The sequence below is a fragment of the Microcaecilia unicolor genome, chromosome 4 (genome assembly GCF_901765095.1).
Source record: "Microcaecilia unicolor chromosome 4, aMicUni1.1, whole genome shotgun sequence".
NCBI lineage: Eukaryota > Metazoa > Chordata > Amphibia > Gymnophiona > Siphonopidae > Microcaecilia > Microcaecilia unicolor.
The window spans coordinates 949,932-965,657 of record NC_044034.1 but is presented as its reverse complement, the minus strand read 5'-3'; the positions used below and the strand labels follow the sequence as shown (position 1 = coordinate 965,657).

At 44.2% G+C, this 15,726-nt stretch overlaps 1 protein-coding gene across 1 annotated transcript in view; it reads left to right on the top strand.

Moving 5' to 3' along the window:
- The window catches only part of TRIM3 (tripartite motif containing 3), a 155,123-nt gene that overhangs the window by 57,135 nt on the left and 82,262 nt on the right, over window positions 1–15,726 (top strand). The window contains exon 3 of the mRNA XM_030199765.1: window positions 15,155–15,389. Coding sequence (XP_030055625.1) covers window positions 15,155–15,389 — 235 coding nt within the window. The remainder of the gene's footprint in view (window positions 1–15,154; window positions 15,390–15,726) is intronic.

Genomic DNA, 15,726 nt, shown 5'->3' with positions numbered 1-15,726 from the left:
TACAGCAAGTAGAAAATTCTAGCAGTGTCCCACCGCACATGCACGAATGCCTCCCCACCTGGTGCATGAGTGCAGGATCCTTAATCTGTTTTATCCGCAAAGCTGAAAAGTCGCATCTTCGTAGTCTTTCTTCAGCTTGTATTAACAGTAATTTTTCAGTGCCTTCCTGTGTGGTTTTTTCCCTTACTTTCTCTCATTTTCTTCATAGTACTTATTTTCAGTACCTTTTCCCTTTATTTTATTAGGTTTTTCAGCTTTTCATTTCTTTTTCGCATGGTTCTTTATGCCCTGTTTAGGCCTGAGCACCGACCTCGATTTGAGCCTTGCTCTTTTTTGATGCTCAAGATTGAGGAATTTAATTTGGCTGCAATTATTTTCGCAGTGTCTAGGAAGACCCCCAGTGGCATCAAAAGGTGCGTCCAATGTAATCAGGTGATTTCTGCCACAGACCCGCACAATTGGTGCATTGGATGCCTTGGGGCTTCAGCACCAGCCTGATTCTTGTTCTCTCTATTTACAAATGCAGTTGAAGACACAGAATGTGTCAGATTCAGCAAGAGAAACATTTTGGTTCTTCAAAGGCCAGTACATCAACATCGGCACCGGAAGCATTGACCTCGATGGCTGCCCAAAGTTCATCTACCACTGGGAGTCGTATGGAGTCCCTTCTGACCCCTCCCCATCTGAAGTGAGGCATTAATCTGCACCTGAGAGTCATTCACAGATTTTGTGAGAGACTTCTTTGGCCATCCCATTTTAGTTGGAGATGTAGGAAGAACCTAGAGCAGAGATGTGATCTGTCCTGGACTATGAACCTTCTCCTAAGGAAGGGTGCAATGGAACTGTAACCTCTATACTTAAAGATGCATTGATGAAGAATTGGGAATCTCTCCTCTTAGTACATGTTGCACCAAAGTAAGTAGATGTTCAGTATTGTATCCAGAAAGCTCCTAGATTTGAGAGGGCACAATTGCCTCGCCACTCTCTAGTGGTCAGATCTGCTCTGAAGCGAGCCAGAAGTTCCAGGACTCATGCCTCTGCTCCCCCAGGTAGAGAGGTTCAGACTTTGGATTTGTTTGGGAGAAAAGTTTATCAGGCCTCAATGCTCATTAACTGCATCCAGTCCTACCCAGCTCTACACAAGCATATACTTAAAGTTTTTGGTGCGCAATTCGCTCAGTTTCGTGGACTCTGTCCCTTAGGAACAGGCCGTTGAGCTTCATCAGATGGCCAGCAAGCAGCTGGAATGCAGGAAATATCTGGCCAGGGGTGCTTATGACACCTTTGATATTGCATCCACTATGAGAGTGGAGATATGCAGACTCTCATAGCTATGTGTGTCTGACCTGGAACCAGTGGTTCAGGAGAGGTTAGCAGACATTCCGTGCTGAGGAGATAATCTTTTTGGGGACAAGATGGAGGAGGTTGAAGACTTCAAGAAACATACAGACACCATTCAGTCCCTCTCTCAGCAGCTTAAGTACATAAGTGTTGCTATACTGGGACAGACCAAAGGTCCATCAAGCCCAGTATCCTGTTTCCAACAGTGACTAATCCAGATTACAAGTAATTGGCAAGATCCCAAAACAGTACATTTTATGCTGCTTATCCCAGAAATAAGCAGTGGATTTTCCCAAGTCCATTTTAATAATGGCTTATTGACTTTTCTGTTAGGAAGCTAAGCTAACTGCTTTTACTACATTCTCTGACGACAAATGCCAGAGTTTAATTACATGTTGAGTGAAGAAATATTTTCTCCGATTCGCTTTAAATTTACTACTTTGTACCTTCATTGCTTACCCCTGGTCCTAGTATTTTTGGAAAGAGTATACAAGCGATTCACGTCTACTCGTTCCACTCCATTCAGTATTTTATATACCTCTACCATATCTCCCCTCAGCCGTCTTTTCTCCAAGCTGAAGAACCCAAGCCTTTTCAACCTTTCCTCATAGGAAAGTCGTCCCATCCCCGTTATCATTTTCGTCACCCTTTTCTGTACCTTTTCTAATTCCACTATATCTTTTTTGAGATGCGGGGACCAGAATTGCACATAGTATTCAAGGAGCGGTCGCACCATGGCGCAATACAAAGGCATTATAACATCCTCATTTTTATTTTCCATTCCTTTCCTAATAATACCTAACATTCTATTTGCTTTCTTTGCTGTCGCAGCAGAGGGTTTCAAAGTATAAGTACATAAGTATTGCCATGCTGGGACAGATCAAAGGTCCATCAAAGCCCAGTATCCTGTATCCAACAGTGGCCAATCCAGGTCACAAATACCTGGCAAGATTCCAAAAAAGCTCAATACATTTTATGCTGCTCATCCCAGAAAAAAGCTGTGGATTTTCCCCAAGTCAATTTAATAATGGTTTATGGACTTTTCCTTTAGAAAGCCGTCCAGACCCTTTTAAAACCCGCTAAGCTAACTGCCTTTACCACATTCTCCGGCAACAAATTCCAGAGTTTAGTTACACGTTGAGTGAAGAAAAAGCTTCTCCGATTGGTATTAAATTTACTACTTTGTAGCTTCATCGCATGCCCCCTAGTCCTAGTATTTTTGGAAAGAGTAAACAAACGATTCACGTCTACCCGTTCCATTCCACTCATTATTTTATAGATTTCTATCATATCTCCCCTCAGCCATTCTTCTCCTAGACGCTTCAGCCTTTCCTCATAGGGAAGTCATCCCATCCCCTTTATCATTTTTGTCGCCCTTATCTGTACTTTTTCTAATTCCACTATATCTTTTTTGAGATAAGAGAAGGAAAAATTCAAGACCTAGTCCTTAGTGGAGCGCATGATCTGGTGCGGGAGGTAATGATGATGGGACCGCTTGATAATACTGATCATAATATGATCAGATTTCATATTAGCTTTGGGGTAAGTATAATCAGGAAATCCAGTACGTTAGCGTTTAACTTTCATAAAGGAGATGGAAGAAGTGACGTCACGGACCGGGATGGCAGCTTGAACGCGGAGCTTCGTTGGGGTGCTGTTAAAAGTGAGCAAATCCCGTGGTTTTGAGCAGCATCTCGAAGCTTGGATCACAGGGGAGAGGTCCCTGAGCTATGCCGCCGAAGAAGGGACTGAAGTGATTCCGTTTCACGACGGAACAAAACAAAAAAATGCTGGCGGTCTCTGCAGGGCCAGAGTGGAGCGAGTCCAAGATGGCGGCAATTCCAGCTGTAGCTGAGGAGGAGCATGCTGAGGAAGGACTGGAGGACTCTGGTGAGGTTACTAAATCGCATATGGTGAGTTGGTTTCAGGACTTGAAGGCCGATCTGGCAGGGGTCCGAAAGGATGTCCAAAATGCCCTGAGAGAAATTAGGGCTGAAATCCGCGACCTGGGAACGAGTGTCGGTGAGGTGGAGGAGGGGATGGAGACTCTTAAGCAGGACATGGGAAAACTCCATAAAGTAGTGAATGCTGACACAGTGGAAGTGCAACAACTAAAGGAGCAGTTGGAAGATCTAGAGAATAGGTCACACCAAAATAATTTGAGATTTAAAGGAATCCCAGACTTAGATAAGTTCAGCAACTGTGAAGCAGTGATTCGAGTGCTGTGTGGGTACATATTGAATTCCGAGGAAGGGGGTCAATTACTGGACCTCCACATCCAGAGAGCGCACAGGGTGGCTGGCCTGCAGCGAGATTCCAACCCAAGGGACATTGTAGTGTGTTTTGCTGATTTTCCCATGAAGGAGCAGATATTGTCTAAAGCGAGGCAGGAAAAGGAGATTCTTTGGAAGAACTTCAAGATTGGAGTGTTTCAAGATCTGGCATGGACTACTTTACAAAAGTGTTGATCCTTTAGAGAAGTCATGATATTCATGAGGTCAAGGGGCATCCGCTACAGGTGGCTATTCCCCTTTGCGGTGTGGCTAATGGTGGATGGGAAGTTGTGCAAAGTAAAGACCCCGGGTGATGCCTGGTCAACATTGCGATCTTTGGGGTGTAAAGGTGTTCCAGTGCAGACGGAGTTACTGGAGACTGCCAAGGAACCGAGAACAGATTCATCGTGGCAGACGGTGGTGGATCGGGGAAAGAAATCTGATAAGCAGGCTTCCTGAAGGAAAACAGACTTAAGTGGACTGGCAACAGATTGATTAATTCGCTGAGGACATTATGCGGATAAGCAACCATTTCAAGGAGTGCTATGCATAGGGGGTCGGGTGGGGAGAGGGAAGGGTAGGCATGGCACCCTGGTGAGAGTGGAAGCACGGGAGCATGTGGAACATTGTGAGGGGTGAGCTGAGAGCTTGAATTGGAGGGATTTTGGGTGTGGGAAATATAATTGTGTGGGTCCGGGGGTGGAAGGGTGGAGGGATGCTAGACAGGAGGGTAACGGTTCAGTGAATGTAGCGGATGTAGGGGAGTGTGGGGTGACAGGAGGGCAGGGGATGAACTGTTGTGAGGCCAAAGCCCAGGACAGTGCGTTTATTCCTCGTGGGATGGCTGATCTACTGATAGAGAGATTGGCTAAAGGGAGGGGGAGGGACGGGGATTGGCTGGGGGGAGGGGAAGGGGACGGGGTGAGGGGGGGGAAGGCCTTACTGGTGGGTACATGGAATGTGAACGGGCTCAATAATCAGGGGAAGCACAGTAGAGTATTTAAGGAGTTGAGCAGGCTGAAGTGGGACGTAACGTTTTTACAAGAAACACACTTAAGACCAAGAGATACTCACATGCTGCATCGTAGACCTTTTCGGGAAGTGGTGGTACATCAGGGAGAAGGACCAAAGAGGATGGGGGGAGTGGCCTTATTGATAAGACAAAATTGTGGGATTGTGATTAAAAAGGTGTTTCGAGATACTAGTGGGCGGTGTGTGGCCCTTAGAGGGTGGTTGCAGGACAAAGAGCTGACATTGATCAATATTTATGCACTGAATGTGGGGCAGAAGAAATTCTTTCAAACATTAAAAGGAGAGATTCTGGAATTTGTGGGAGGGCAGGTAGTGGTAGGGGAGATTTTAATCTCGCCCTGGATACAAGGTTAGACCATTCGACAGGAGGAGGGCAGCAGAGTGGTTCTGGGCGGAAGGCATGCTGCAATTTATGAAGGGGTTGGAAGTGGTGGATTATTGGAGGTTGCTACATGGGGTGCAGCGGAACTACACCTTTTACTCGCATGCAGTGCAGACCTATTCCCTTATAGATGGGTTCTGGGTGCATCGTAATGGATGGCATATGGTGGAGGCGGCTGAGATAGACAATTTGTGTTTCTGATCATGCGCCAATGTGGATTAAACTAACTGGGCTGGGTCATTGCAGGCAACAAGGAGTCTGGAGACTTAATGAGTCACTGCTAGGTGATGAGAAAGTGAAGGAAGATATTAAGCTTAATATTCAAGAGTTCTGTTGCTTTAATGATAATGGGGAAGTAACTGACGGGATGTTATGGGATGCGTTGAAAGTAGTGGTGCGGAGGGCCTTGATTAAGTGGGGATTGCGCAAGAAAAGGGAAAAAGGACAACACTCGCTAACTTTGCATATGCGGTTATTACACTTAGAAAAGCTGCACAAACGAAACCCTACACCACAGATATGGGAAGACCTTAAACAAGAGAGAGGGGAACTAGCACAATTGCAGATGGCAGACGTTGATTTCATGAGAACTAAGCTAAAGCAGCAGTATTTTGAGTTCGCCAATAAATCAAGTGCAATGTTGGCCCATTATTTAAGGGCAAGGAGAGGGCGCTCCCTTATCCAAAAGTTGAAAGATGGTGGAAGAGGTTGGCACCATGCTGACTCAGATATTGGAAAATGCTTTGTGCAATATTACCAAGACTTATATAGTGCCTCTGAGGGTGCATCAGCTGCAGATTTAGCTCGTTATTTGGATCAGGTTCCATTACAACGATTGGATGAATCTGAAAGGGCTCAGCTTGGGGAACCTGTTAGACTAGGGGAGGTAGAGGGGGTGATAAAAAGGCTTTCCTAATGGAAAGGCCCCGGGATTAGATGGATACTCAGTGAGGTTTTACAAGTGTTTTGTGGAGGACCTGGGAGATTTATTGGTGCGAGTGGGGTAAATGGCATTTTGGAGGGCAGTGGGCTCCAGGTATCCATGTCTGAGGCTGGGGTAACGGTCCTGCCTAAACCTGGGAAAGACCCCACTGGTTTGTGGTTCATATAGACCTGTTTCACTCTGAATGTGGACGCAAAGATAGTGGCTAAGATCCTGGCTAACAGATTGGCTAGGGTACTGCCGAAATTGATTCATATAGATCAATCTGGATTTATCCCAAAGAGGCAGGTAGGGGATAATATAAGGCGTACTCTCCATTTAATATGGGAGGCACAAAGATCCCGGTCTAGTACAGCTGTGTTAGCCATAGACGCAGAAAAGGCTTTTGACTGGGTCAGTTGGAGGGTTTTGCGAGCAGCAATGAACCGCATGGGCCTTGGAGATAATTTTGGTACCTGGCTGGCAGCCTTATATGCAGATCCGAAGGCATATCTTAATATTAATGGGGGATATACATCTTTTTTTCCAATTGGTAGGGGGACTAGGCCCTTGTCACCCCTTCTATTTGCACTGCACATAGAGCCATTAGCAGAAATTATATGTCAACATCCAGATTTTCGGGGTATTAGGGGTGGGGGGGTATGGAACATCGTATTGTGTTGTTTGTGGATGATGTGCTTCTTTATGTGGTGGATTCGGAGCAGACGCTACCTATGGTGTTGGAGATCCTTGGGGAATTTGAAAGATATGGTGGTTTAAGGTTAATATGGATAAAAGTGAGCTATTGGAGATTTCTCTAACCCACATGGAAGAGAGTAGATTGAGAGCACTGTTTGCTTTCAAATGGGCCGAGGATCACATTCGATATTTGGGGATTCAGATTCCCAGGGATCTGAGAAGGGTGTATAGTTTATGGGACGATCGTGGACCAAATTCGGGTGAAGTTATCCCGATGGAAGGGGTTGTGGCTTTCCTGGTGGGGGCGCACGGCAGTGGTGAAGATGAATATGCTGCCTAGATTGTTATTTCTGTTTCAGTCACTGCCAGTGGCGGTTCCGAGGCAGACACTTAAACAACTGCAGGGTTTTTTGTCACAGTTTATTTGGGAGGGCAGAGATCCCCGTTTGGCAGGACATGTATCGTGGGGGGCTCCTGAGAGGGGGGGTAGAGCGGTGCCCAGTATTGAGTGGTATTATTTTGCTGCCCAACTGCAGATGATTATAGACTGGGAGAGGGGGAAAACAATGCCCGCTAGTCAGGTGGAGCAGTCGTATAGCCCTCATAGGCCAATGAGTTCCTACTTGTGGACTACTGAAGGAGTGGGAGTGATTTTGGCTGGGATACAAATCCATTTGTGAGGCATCTGGGTGGAACTGTGGGGAGAAGTGTGGAGGAAATGGGGCAAGATTGATAGGGTATCTACACTTACGTCTTTGCGATGGGAGCCAAAATCTGGGGCTAGGAGAGAAAATGCCATATTTGTGCGGTGGGAACAAATGGGTATATTGAATTTCCGAGCTGTGCTGCAGGGGGCTAAGATGAAGAGTTTTGATACACTGTGCTCCATGTATGGCCTGCCCGGGGGAGATATTTTTTCCTGTTTACAGATTCAACACTTTATGGGGACACTGGGTTGGAGGGGGGAGAACCCTCAAGAGCTGGAAAGTCTGGAAAACCTGTGGCTTTTGTTGAGGAGGGTGCCCCGACCAATATCAGTGATATATACATTTTTTAGGGGATGTGATCCCAGACCATTTTGGTTTTCAGGGGGCCTGGGAGGAAGATTTAAATTGCTGTTTTTCTGATCAGGAGTGGGAAGTTAATTGTGGGGAGGTTCAGAAATCTTCGGTATGTGTTTTGGTGCAGGAAAATGCATATAAAGTCTTATCCAGATGGTATTACACACCTGAGAGATTGAAGCGGATGTACCCTGGTACATCAGACATATGCTGGAGGTGTAAATCCCAGCTGGGTTCTTTTCTACATATATGGTGGACCTGCCCAAGAGTGAATCCCTTCTGGCAGGCCATTATGAAAACGTTAGTAATATTGATTGAATCATCATTGGTGTGTAGTCCTGTGGTATGCCTCTTTGGTTGGTATAACGAGTGGGATTCTTGGGAGGAGAGCAAATGGCTGCGATGGGGGTTGGCAGCAGCCAAGTGCCTTATAGCACAGCATTGGAAGAAGGTAGACCCCCCCCCCCCCCGACATTGGGTGATTGGAAATGCAAATTGGGTCAGTTAATACAAATGGAGCGCCTTACGGCTTATTGCAGGGAGGGGGTTCTGCGACATAAGGGTGGGTGGGCTCGATTCCAACAGCGATTACTACGCATTTAGGATGGAGAATTAGAGGATGTTGATAGGCTTGGAGGGGGAAGGTTAAGGGGGGAGGGGGTGAGAGAGCGTTCTTCAAAGAACCAAGGGGCATTCTCAAGTTATGAAGGGGCCGAAAGAGGTTGGAGGGTTGGGAGGTGGGGGTGGCGCATATTATTGGTGCACAGTCAATTTGAGGTGTGGAAGTTGTTTTAGGGACTAATTATATAACAAATAATGTAGAGGAGTTCAACTAGCTGATAAGCTTGAGTGTGCTGTATTAATCTAGAAATTGTTAGCCCCCGTGTGGGCACGAATGAGCAGGATGTGCTCTTTCTGAAAGTTGACTTACAAAATTATTATAATAAAAATTTAAAGTGGAAAAAAAACTTTCAAAATGGAGACTATGATAAAATGAGAAGAACGGTGAAAAAAAAACCTTAGAGCAGCTGCGAGAGTCAAAACTTTACATCAGGCGTGAATGCTGTTCAAAAATACCATCCTGGAAGCCCAGGCCAAATATATTCTATATATTAAAAAAGGAGGGAGGAAGGCCAAACAGCCAACGTCGTTAAAAAGTAAGGTGAAGGAAGCTATTAGAGCTAAAAGAAAATCCTTCAGAAAATGGAAGAAGGAACCAACTGAAAATAATAACAAACAGCATAAGGAATGTCAAGTCAAATGCAAAGCGCTGATACGGAGGCAAAAACACATAGTAAAAAATTTTTTAGGTATTTAAAAAGGAAGAAGCCGGTAAAAGAATCAGTTGGACTGCTACAAGACCCCAGGGTAAAAGGGGCGATCAGGGAAGACAAAGCCATAGCGGAGAGATTAAATAAATTCTTTGCTTCAGTCTTCACGGAGGAAGATTTGGGAGAGATATCAGTGCCAGAAATGGTATTCGAAGCTGATGAGTTGGAGAAACTGAATGAAATCTCTATAAATCTAGAGTATGTAATGGGGCAATCTGACAAATTAAAGATTGGCAAATGTCCTGGACCTGATGGTATTCATCCCAGAGTACTAATAGAATTGAAAAACGAACTGGTGGAACTATTGTTAGTAATATGTAATTTATCTTTAAAATCAAGCGGGGTACCGGAAGATTGGAGGGAAGCCCATGTAACGCCGATATTTTAAAAAGGTTCCAGAGGGGATCCGGAAAATGATTGACCTGTGAGCCTGACGTCGGTGCGGGGCAGAGTGGTAGAGACTATTATAAAGAACAAAATTACAGAGCATATTCAAAAGCATGGATTAATGAGACAAAGCCAACATGGATTTAGTGAAGGCAAGTCTTGCCTCACCAATCTATTACATTTCTTTGAAGGGGTGAACAAACATGTGGATAAAGGCGAGCAGGTTGATATTGTGTATCTGGATTTTATTTATTTGTTACATTTGTATCCCACATTTTCCCACCTGTTTGCAGGCTCAAAAGGCGTTTGACAAAGTACCTCATGAAAGACTCCAGATGAAATTGGAGAGTCATGGGATAGGAGGTAGTGTCCTATTGTGGATTAAAAACTGGTTAAAAGGATAGAAAACAGAGAGTAGGGTTAAATGGTCAGTATTCTCAATGGAGAAGGGTAGATATTGGGGTTCCTCAGGGGTCTGTGCTGGGACCGCTGCTTTTTAAAAAAAAATTCTTTATTTATTAATTTTTAACATTCATAATATATTCTTATGAGTGAAAATACACCAAAAGAAAAATCATCATTTAATATACACATATAATCGACCTCAAGGGTACTCAACTATCGCCCACAAATTTAAGTAATTGATCCAAGAAAAAAGAAATATCTATACTTAAATCTTAAGCAATTTCACAAAAGGGGGGGAAAAAAAGCAGCTTAATTCCTGAGTGGCTTACTCTAATCTGCCATACAGTGTTACATATGAGACTAAACCTGTACTCTGACCTCTTCTCTGCTTATTATAAAGTCCTCCAGCTGTTTTGGTTCAAAAAATTGATATTGTTTAAGTTGAAATTTTATTCTACATATACATGGGAATCTGAGAAGAAAGTCTGCCCCAATTGCTATTACCCTAGGGCGTAACAATAAGAACATCTTGCGTCTCCTCTGAGTTTCCCTGGATAAGTCAGGAAATACTCTAACTTTTGAACCCAAAAACAGCGAATCCAAGTGTCTCCAAGAAAGTTTGTGCACAGCGTCTCTATCTATTTCCAACGCAAATGTGACCAGTAAAGTGGTCCTTTGGGTTATAACCTCAAGAGAAAACTCGAGGAATGCCGTGAGATTCATTGCATCTTGCCTCTGTAAATTTTCTGGGATATTCCCATCCACTTGTATATAATAAGCACGGGTTATAGGTGGCAATGAATTCTCAGGCATTCCCAGAGCTTCTATTAAATATTTTCTAACCATCTGGATTGGAAGTATTAAAGGGGATCTAGGAAAATTTATGAAACGTAAAGTCAATCTCTTAGAATAATTTTCCAAATGCTCCAGGCGTCTTAAAGTGAAGTTTTTGTCCTTAATTAAAGTTTGTTCCACCAGTGCAAGTTTTTCAGTTTTTTCTGACAATTTCTTAACCTCCGAAGCCTGGAGTTCACAAGTTTGTATTTGATTTAACGCAGTCTCCGAAAGTGCTTTAATTGTCTCCATATTTTTCAAAACTAGAGCTTGTAATGCAGATTGGGTTGTAGAGGTTCAGTCCCATAGTGACTCCAAAGTCACTACGGCAGGTTTCACTACCATTCCCACTAAAAACTCCGGAAGAGGGGCCTTGGAGGCTTGCTCCAGGATACTCACTGTTTTAGAAACAACGTGAGTAGATGATAGTCTCGGTCCCTCCTGCTTATCGGCTCCAGATGTCCTCTCGTGCTGGCTCCCTCCCTGTTCGCCTTGTATTCCTCCTAGGATTGTGGCGATAGGGCTCGCACTTAGAGCTTCTCTTCCGGGTTGTGGAGGTGCCGCACGCTTGACGGGGCTCAGGGAAGCCCCGTCTCCACTGCCGTCTAGCGTCAAAGCGCCAGCTTCGGCTGAAGGAGTAGACGCCAACTCAGGAACGGAGAAAACTCGGAATTGCTCCAGCGTCATCTGGAGTAGCTGGGGCGTTCCGCCCGGGAGCCTCCCGGACTTTGCCTCTCCTCTTCCCCATCGATAGACAGGTAAGACGCTCTCACAAGAGTCAGCTGCTGCAAACTCTGAGTGTGTCCGCTTAAGCTGCTCAGACCGTCGCCATCGGACCGCTGCTTTTTAACATATTTATAAATGATCTAGAGATGGGAGTAACTACTGAGGTAATTAAATTTGCTGATGACACAAAGTTATTCAAAGTTATTAAATCATGAGAAGATTGTGAAAAATTACAAGAGGACCTTACGAGACTGGGAGACTGGACGTCTAAATGGCAGATGACGTTTAATGTGAGCAAGTGCAAAGTGATTCATGTGTTTAAGAGGAACCCGAACTATAGCTACATAATGCAAGGTTCCATGTTAGGAGACATCAACCAAGAAAGGGATCTTGGTGTCGTTGTTGATGATACGTTGAAATTCTCTGCTCAGTGTGCTGCTAGATCCCTTTCCTGGTCGGTGACGCCTAACGCGGAACCTTGCATCACGTAGCTAGACTCCTAACGCGGAACCTTGCATCACGTAACTATTGTTCAAGTTCCTCTTTCCCACGTGCATCACTTTGCACTTGCTCATATTAAACATCATGTGCCATTTGGATGCGCAGTCTCCCAGTCTCATAAGGTCGTTTTGCAATTTTTCACAATCCTCTTGCAATTTAACAACTTTGAATAACTTTGTCGTTGGCAAATTTACTTACCTCACTAGTTATTCCCATATCTAGATCATTTATAAATATGTTCAAAAGGAGCAGTCCCAGCACAGACCCCTGGGGAACCCCACTATCTACCCTTCTCCTTTGAGAATACTGACCATTTAACCCTACTCTCTGTTTTCTATCCTTTAACCAGTTTTTAATCCACAATACAACACTACCTCCTATCCCATGACTTTCCAATTTTCTTTGGAATCCTTCATGAGGTACTTTGTCAAACACCTTTTGAAAATCCAGATACACAATATCGATCGGCTTACCTTTATCCACATGGTCGTTCACCCCTTCAAAGAAATGTAGTAGATTGGTGAGGCAAGATTTTCCTTCAATAAATCCATGTTTCATTAATCCATGCTTTTGAATATGCTCTGCGGTTTAGAAAAGTTTCAAATAAATAAAGAATGAATGAATAATTAAGGAATATAGGGGACCTTTGTGGTGGGTGTGTGAAAAGATTAAGGGCAATGAAGTATTGAGTCTTTCAGTGACACCATTGAGGTCCTTGATAAAGCAAGAGAGAGAAGAGTTGATTATATATAGGGTGGATACTATTATTTCCTAGGCGTTTGTTCCCTTAGCAACAGCATTACATGATCTCTTACCAAAGCATTATATAATAACTTTATAGCTTATTTTTCACTTCCTGCAAGCAATTCAATTGCACTTGTGGATATCCCTCCAACAAAGAATTACAGTAATCTATCCATGTTATGACCCACATATGCAAAAACAACACCTCAGGAATCTAATCTTCTTTAAGAAGAAAAAAAATGTCCTTTGAAATATAAGGCACAAAAGAAAGTTTAGAGTCCCAAATTACTCCCAAAGAGGTTATAAGATATCGGTCAACTTTGAATCTGAGGCACAAACTGGAAAGCTTGTGAGGTTGAAATCCAAAGAGCTTCACATTTTACCAGGTTTAAAAAAAAAAAAAAAAAAGCTTATGCTCAGAAAGCCACTTATCAATCTGAGAAATACTTACAGCTGACAAACCAAGCAAAGAGAGAACCTTTCACAATAAATATTCTGCAAATTGACCTGGGAAGATCTCAGAAGATTATCTCCCCATCTCTCTCTGTCACACTTTCATACTATCTCTCTCTCCTTTCCTCCCATCCAGTCTTTCCTCGTTTCTACTACTACTATTACTTATCATTTCTATAGCGCTACTAGACGTACACAGCGCTGTACACTTGAACATGAAGAGACAGTCCCTGCTCGACAGAGCTTACAATGTAATTAGGACAGACAAACAGGGCAAACAAGAGATAAGGGAAAATTAAGGTGAGGATGATAAAATAAGGGTTCTGAACAAGTGAATAAGGGTTAGGAGTTAAAAGCAGCATCAAAAAGGTAGGCTTTTAGCTTAGATTTGAAGACGGCCAGAGATGGAGCTTGACGTACCGGCTCAGGAAGTCTAGTCCAGGCATATGGTGCAGCAAGATAAAAGGAACGGAGTCTGGAGTTAGCGATGGAGGAGAAGGGTGCAGATAAGAGAGATTTACCCAGTGAACGGAGTTCCTGGGGAGGAATGTAGGGAGAGATGAGAGTGGAGAGGTACTGAGGAGCTGCAGAGTGAATGCACTTATCGGTCAATAAGAGGAGTTTGAACTGTATGCGGAAACGGATAGGAAGCCAGTGAAGTGACTTGAGGAGAGAGCTAATATGAGCATAACGACACTGGCGGAATATTAGTCGTGCAGCAGAATTTTGAACAGATTGAAGAGGAGAGAGATGGCTAAGTGGGAGACCTGTGAGAAGCAAGTTGCAATAGTCTAAGCGAGAAATGATAAGAGCATGGATGAGGGTTCTGGTAATGTGCTCAGAAAGGAAAGGGCGAATTTTGCTGATATTATAGAGAAAGAAACGACAGGTTTTAGCAGTCTGTTGAATATGTGCAGAGAAGGAGAGGGAGGAGTTGAAGATGACCCCAAGGTTACAAGCTGATGAGACAGGAAGGATGAGAGTGTTATCCACAGAAATAGAGAATGGGGGAGGAGGAGAAGTTTCTCTCTCCCTCCCCATCTATCCAGTCTTGCCCAGTTTCTCTGTCCCCACACAGCCCATAGCCTTTGCCCCCCCCCCCCCCACACACACACACTCTTTTATCCAGTATTGCCCCATCTTTTTATTTCTCTCTCCTTTATAGGTGCAGAATTTGCATCTAGAACACAAGGTTGTGGGTTTGAATACCAGCTCAGCCAAACTCAGGGATGAGTGGGTAAAAGCCACTAGTTGCACTATAGAAATGATTAGTAGTAGTAGTAAAAGCCCATACTAATCAACAATGGTCTGCTATTGAGACAAGCATGAGGCGGCCACTGCTTACCCTAGTATTGGTAGCATGGGATCATGCTACTGTTTGGGTTTCTGCCAGGTACTTGTGATCTGGATTGGCCACTCTTAGAAACAGGATACGGGGCTAGATGGACCATTGGTCTGATCCATTATTGCTGTTCTTAGGTTCTCTCCTTCCGCACCCACCCAGTATGGCCTAATTTTTTTTTCTATGTCCCTCTCCCCTCCCATCCACTGCAGTCTCACTTCCTCCCTCCCGTGCACTTCCACCAGGCCCGCGCTAATAAACAACCATGGGAGATGCTAGTGCTTCTTGTGCCAGTCCTGAATGTTTATATCAGAGGAGGCGGGCCTGGCACAGGAAGCACTAGCGGCATTGCAGAGAGCCAGATCCCGCATTTCCCATGCGGTTTGTGATCATCGGCCCACGTGTCCTTTCTATTCTGTTGTCTCACTTATGTGATGCTGGGCTCCCTCTCGCTCTCTCCCCACATCCTGTCTGTTTTGTCCTCTCACCAGTTACATGGTACGGGTCTCTTTTTCTCTCTCTCTCTGTATTCTCCCTACGTCTCTTTTATGGTTTTCAAAGTGTATAGTGCTGATCTGTTTCCCTTCTCTCTGTGGGCTACCATATTCTTTCCATTCTCTTGTTTGTTGCATGGGGTGTGTCTTTTTTTTTTCTTACACCTGATTTGTGTGCTCCACCTATGAATGTGTCCTGACCCTGCCATTTTTATCTTCTGTCCCAGGTGTCTCCAGAACTATATCCCACCCCAGAGTTTAACGCTCTCCTGCCCTGTGTGCCGTCAAACATCCATTTTGCCTGAAAAAGGTGTATCTGCTTTGCAAAATAATTTTTTTATTACCAACTTGATGGAAGTGCTCCAGCGTAACCCAGAGTGCAGCCGTGAAGACTCGGTGATGCTAGATTCTGTGAGCAACGCTACAGGGAAGCCACTGTCATGCCCCAACCATGAGGGCAAGGTGAGTTTCCAATGGATGTCAAAACTTTCACATCACTTTGCTAGTAGCAGAAGTTAACATGGGCAAGTTAGTTTAGAACAGGTGTTTATCATGGTAAATTGATTCTCCGAGGACAAGCAGGCTGAATTATTGTCACACATGGGTCGACGATCCGCATCGTCCCGGGAATTGGCATAAAAACATAGCAAAAAATAAAAATTCTCTAGAGCCTTCTGGCGTGCATACAGCACCGCGTATGCACAAACTAACTTCCCGAACAAAAAAAAAAAAAAAAAAAAAAAAAAAACAAAAAGGCACACAACTGCTTACAAAACAGTAGATAAAAAACAACAAAGCA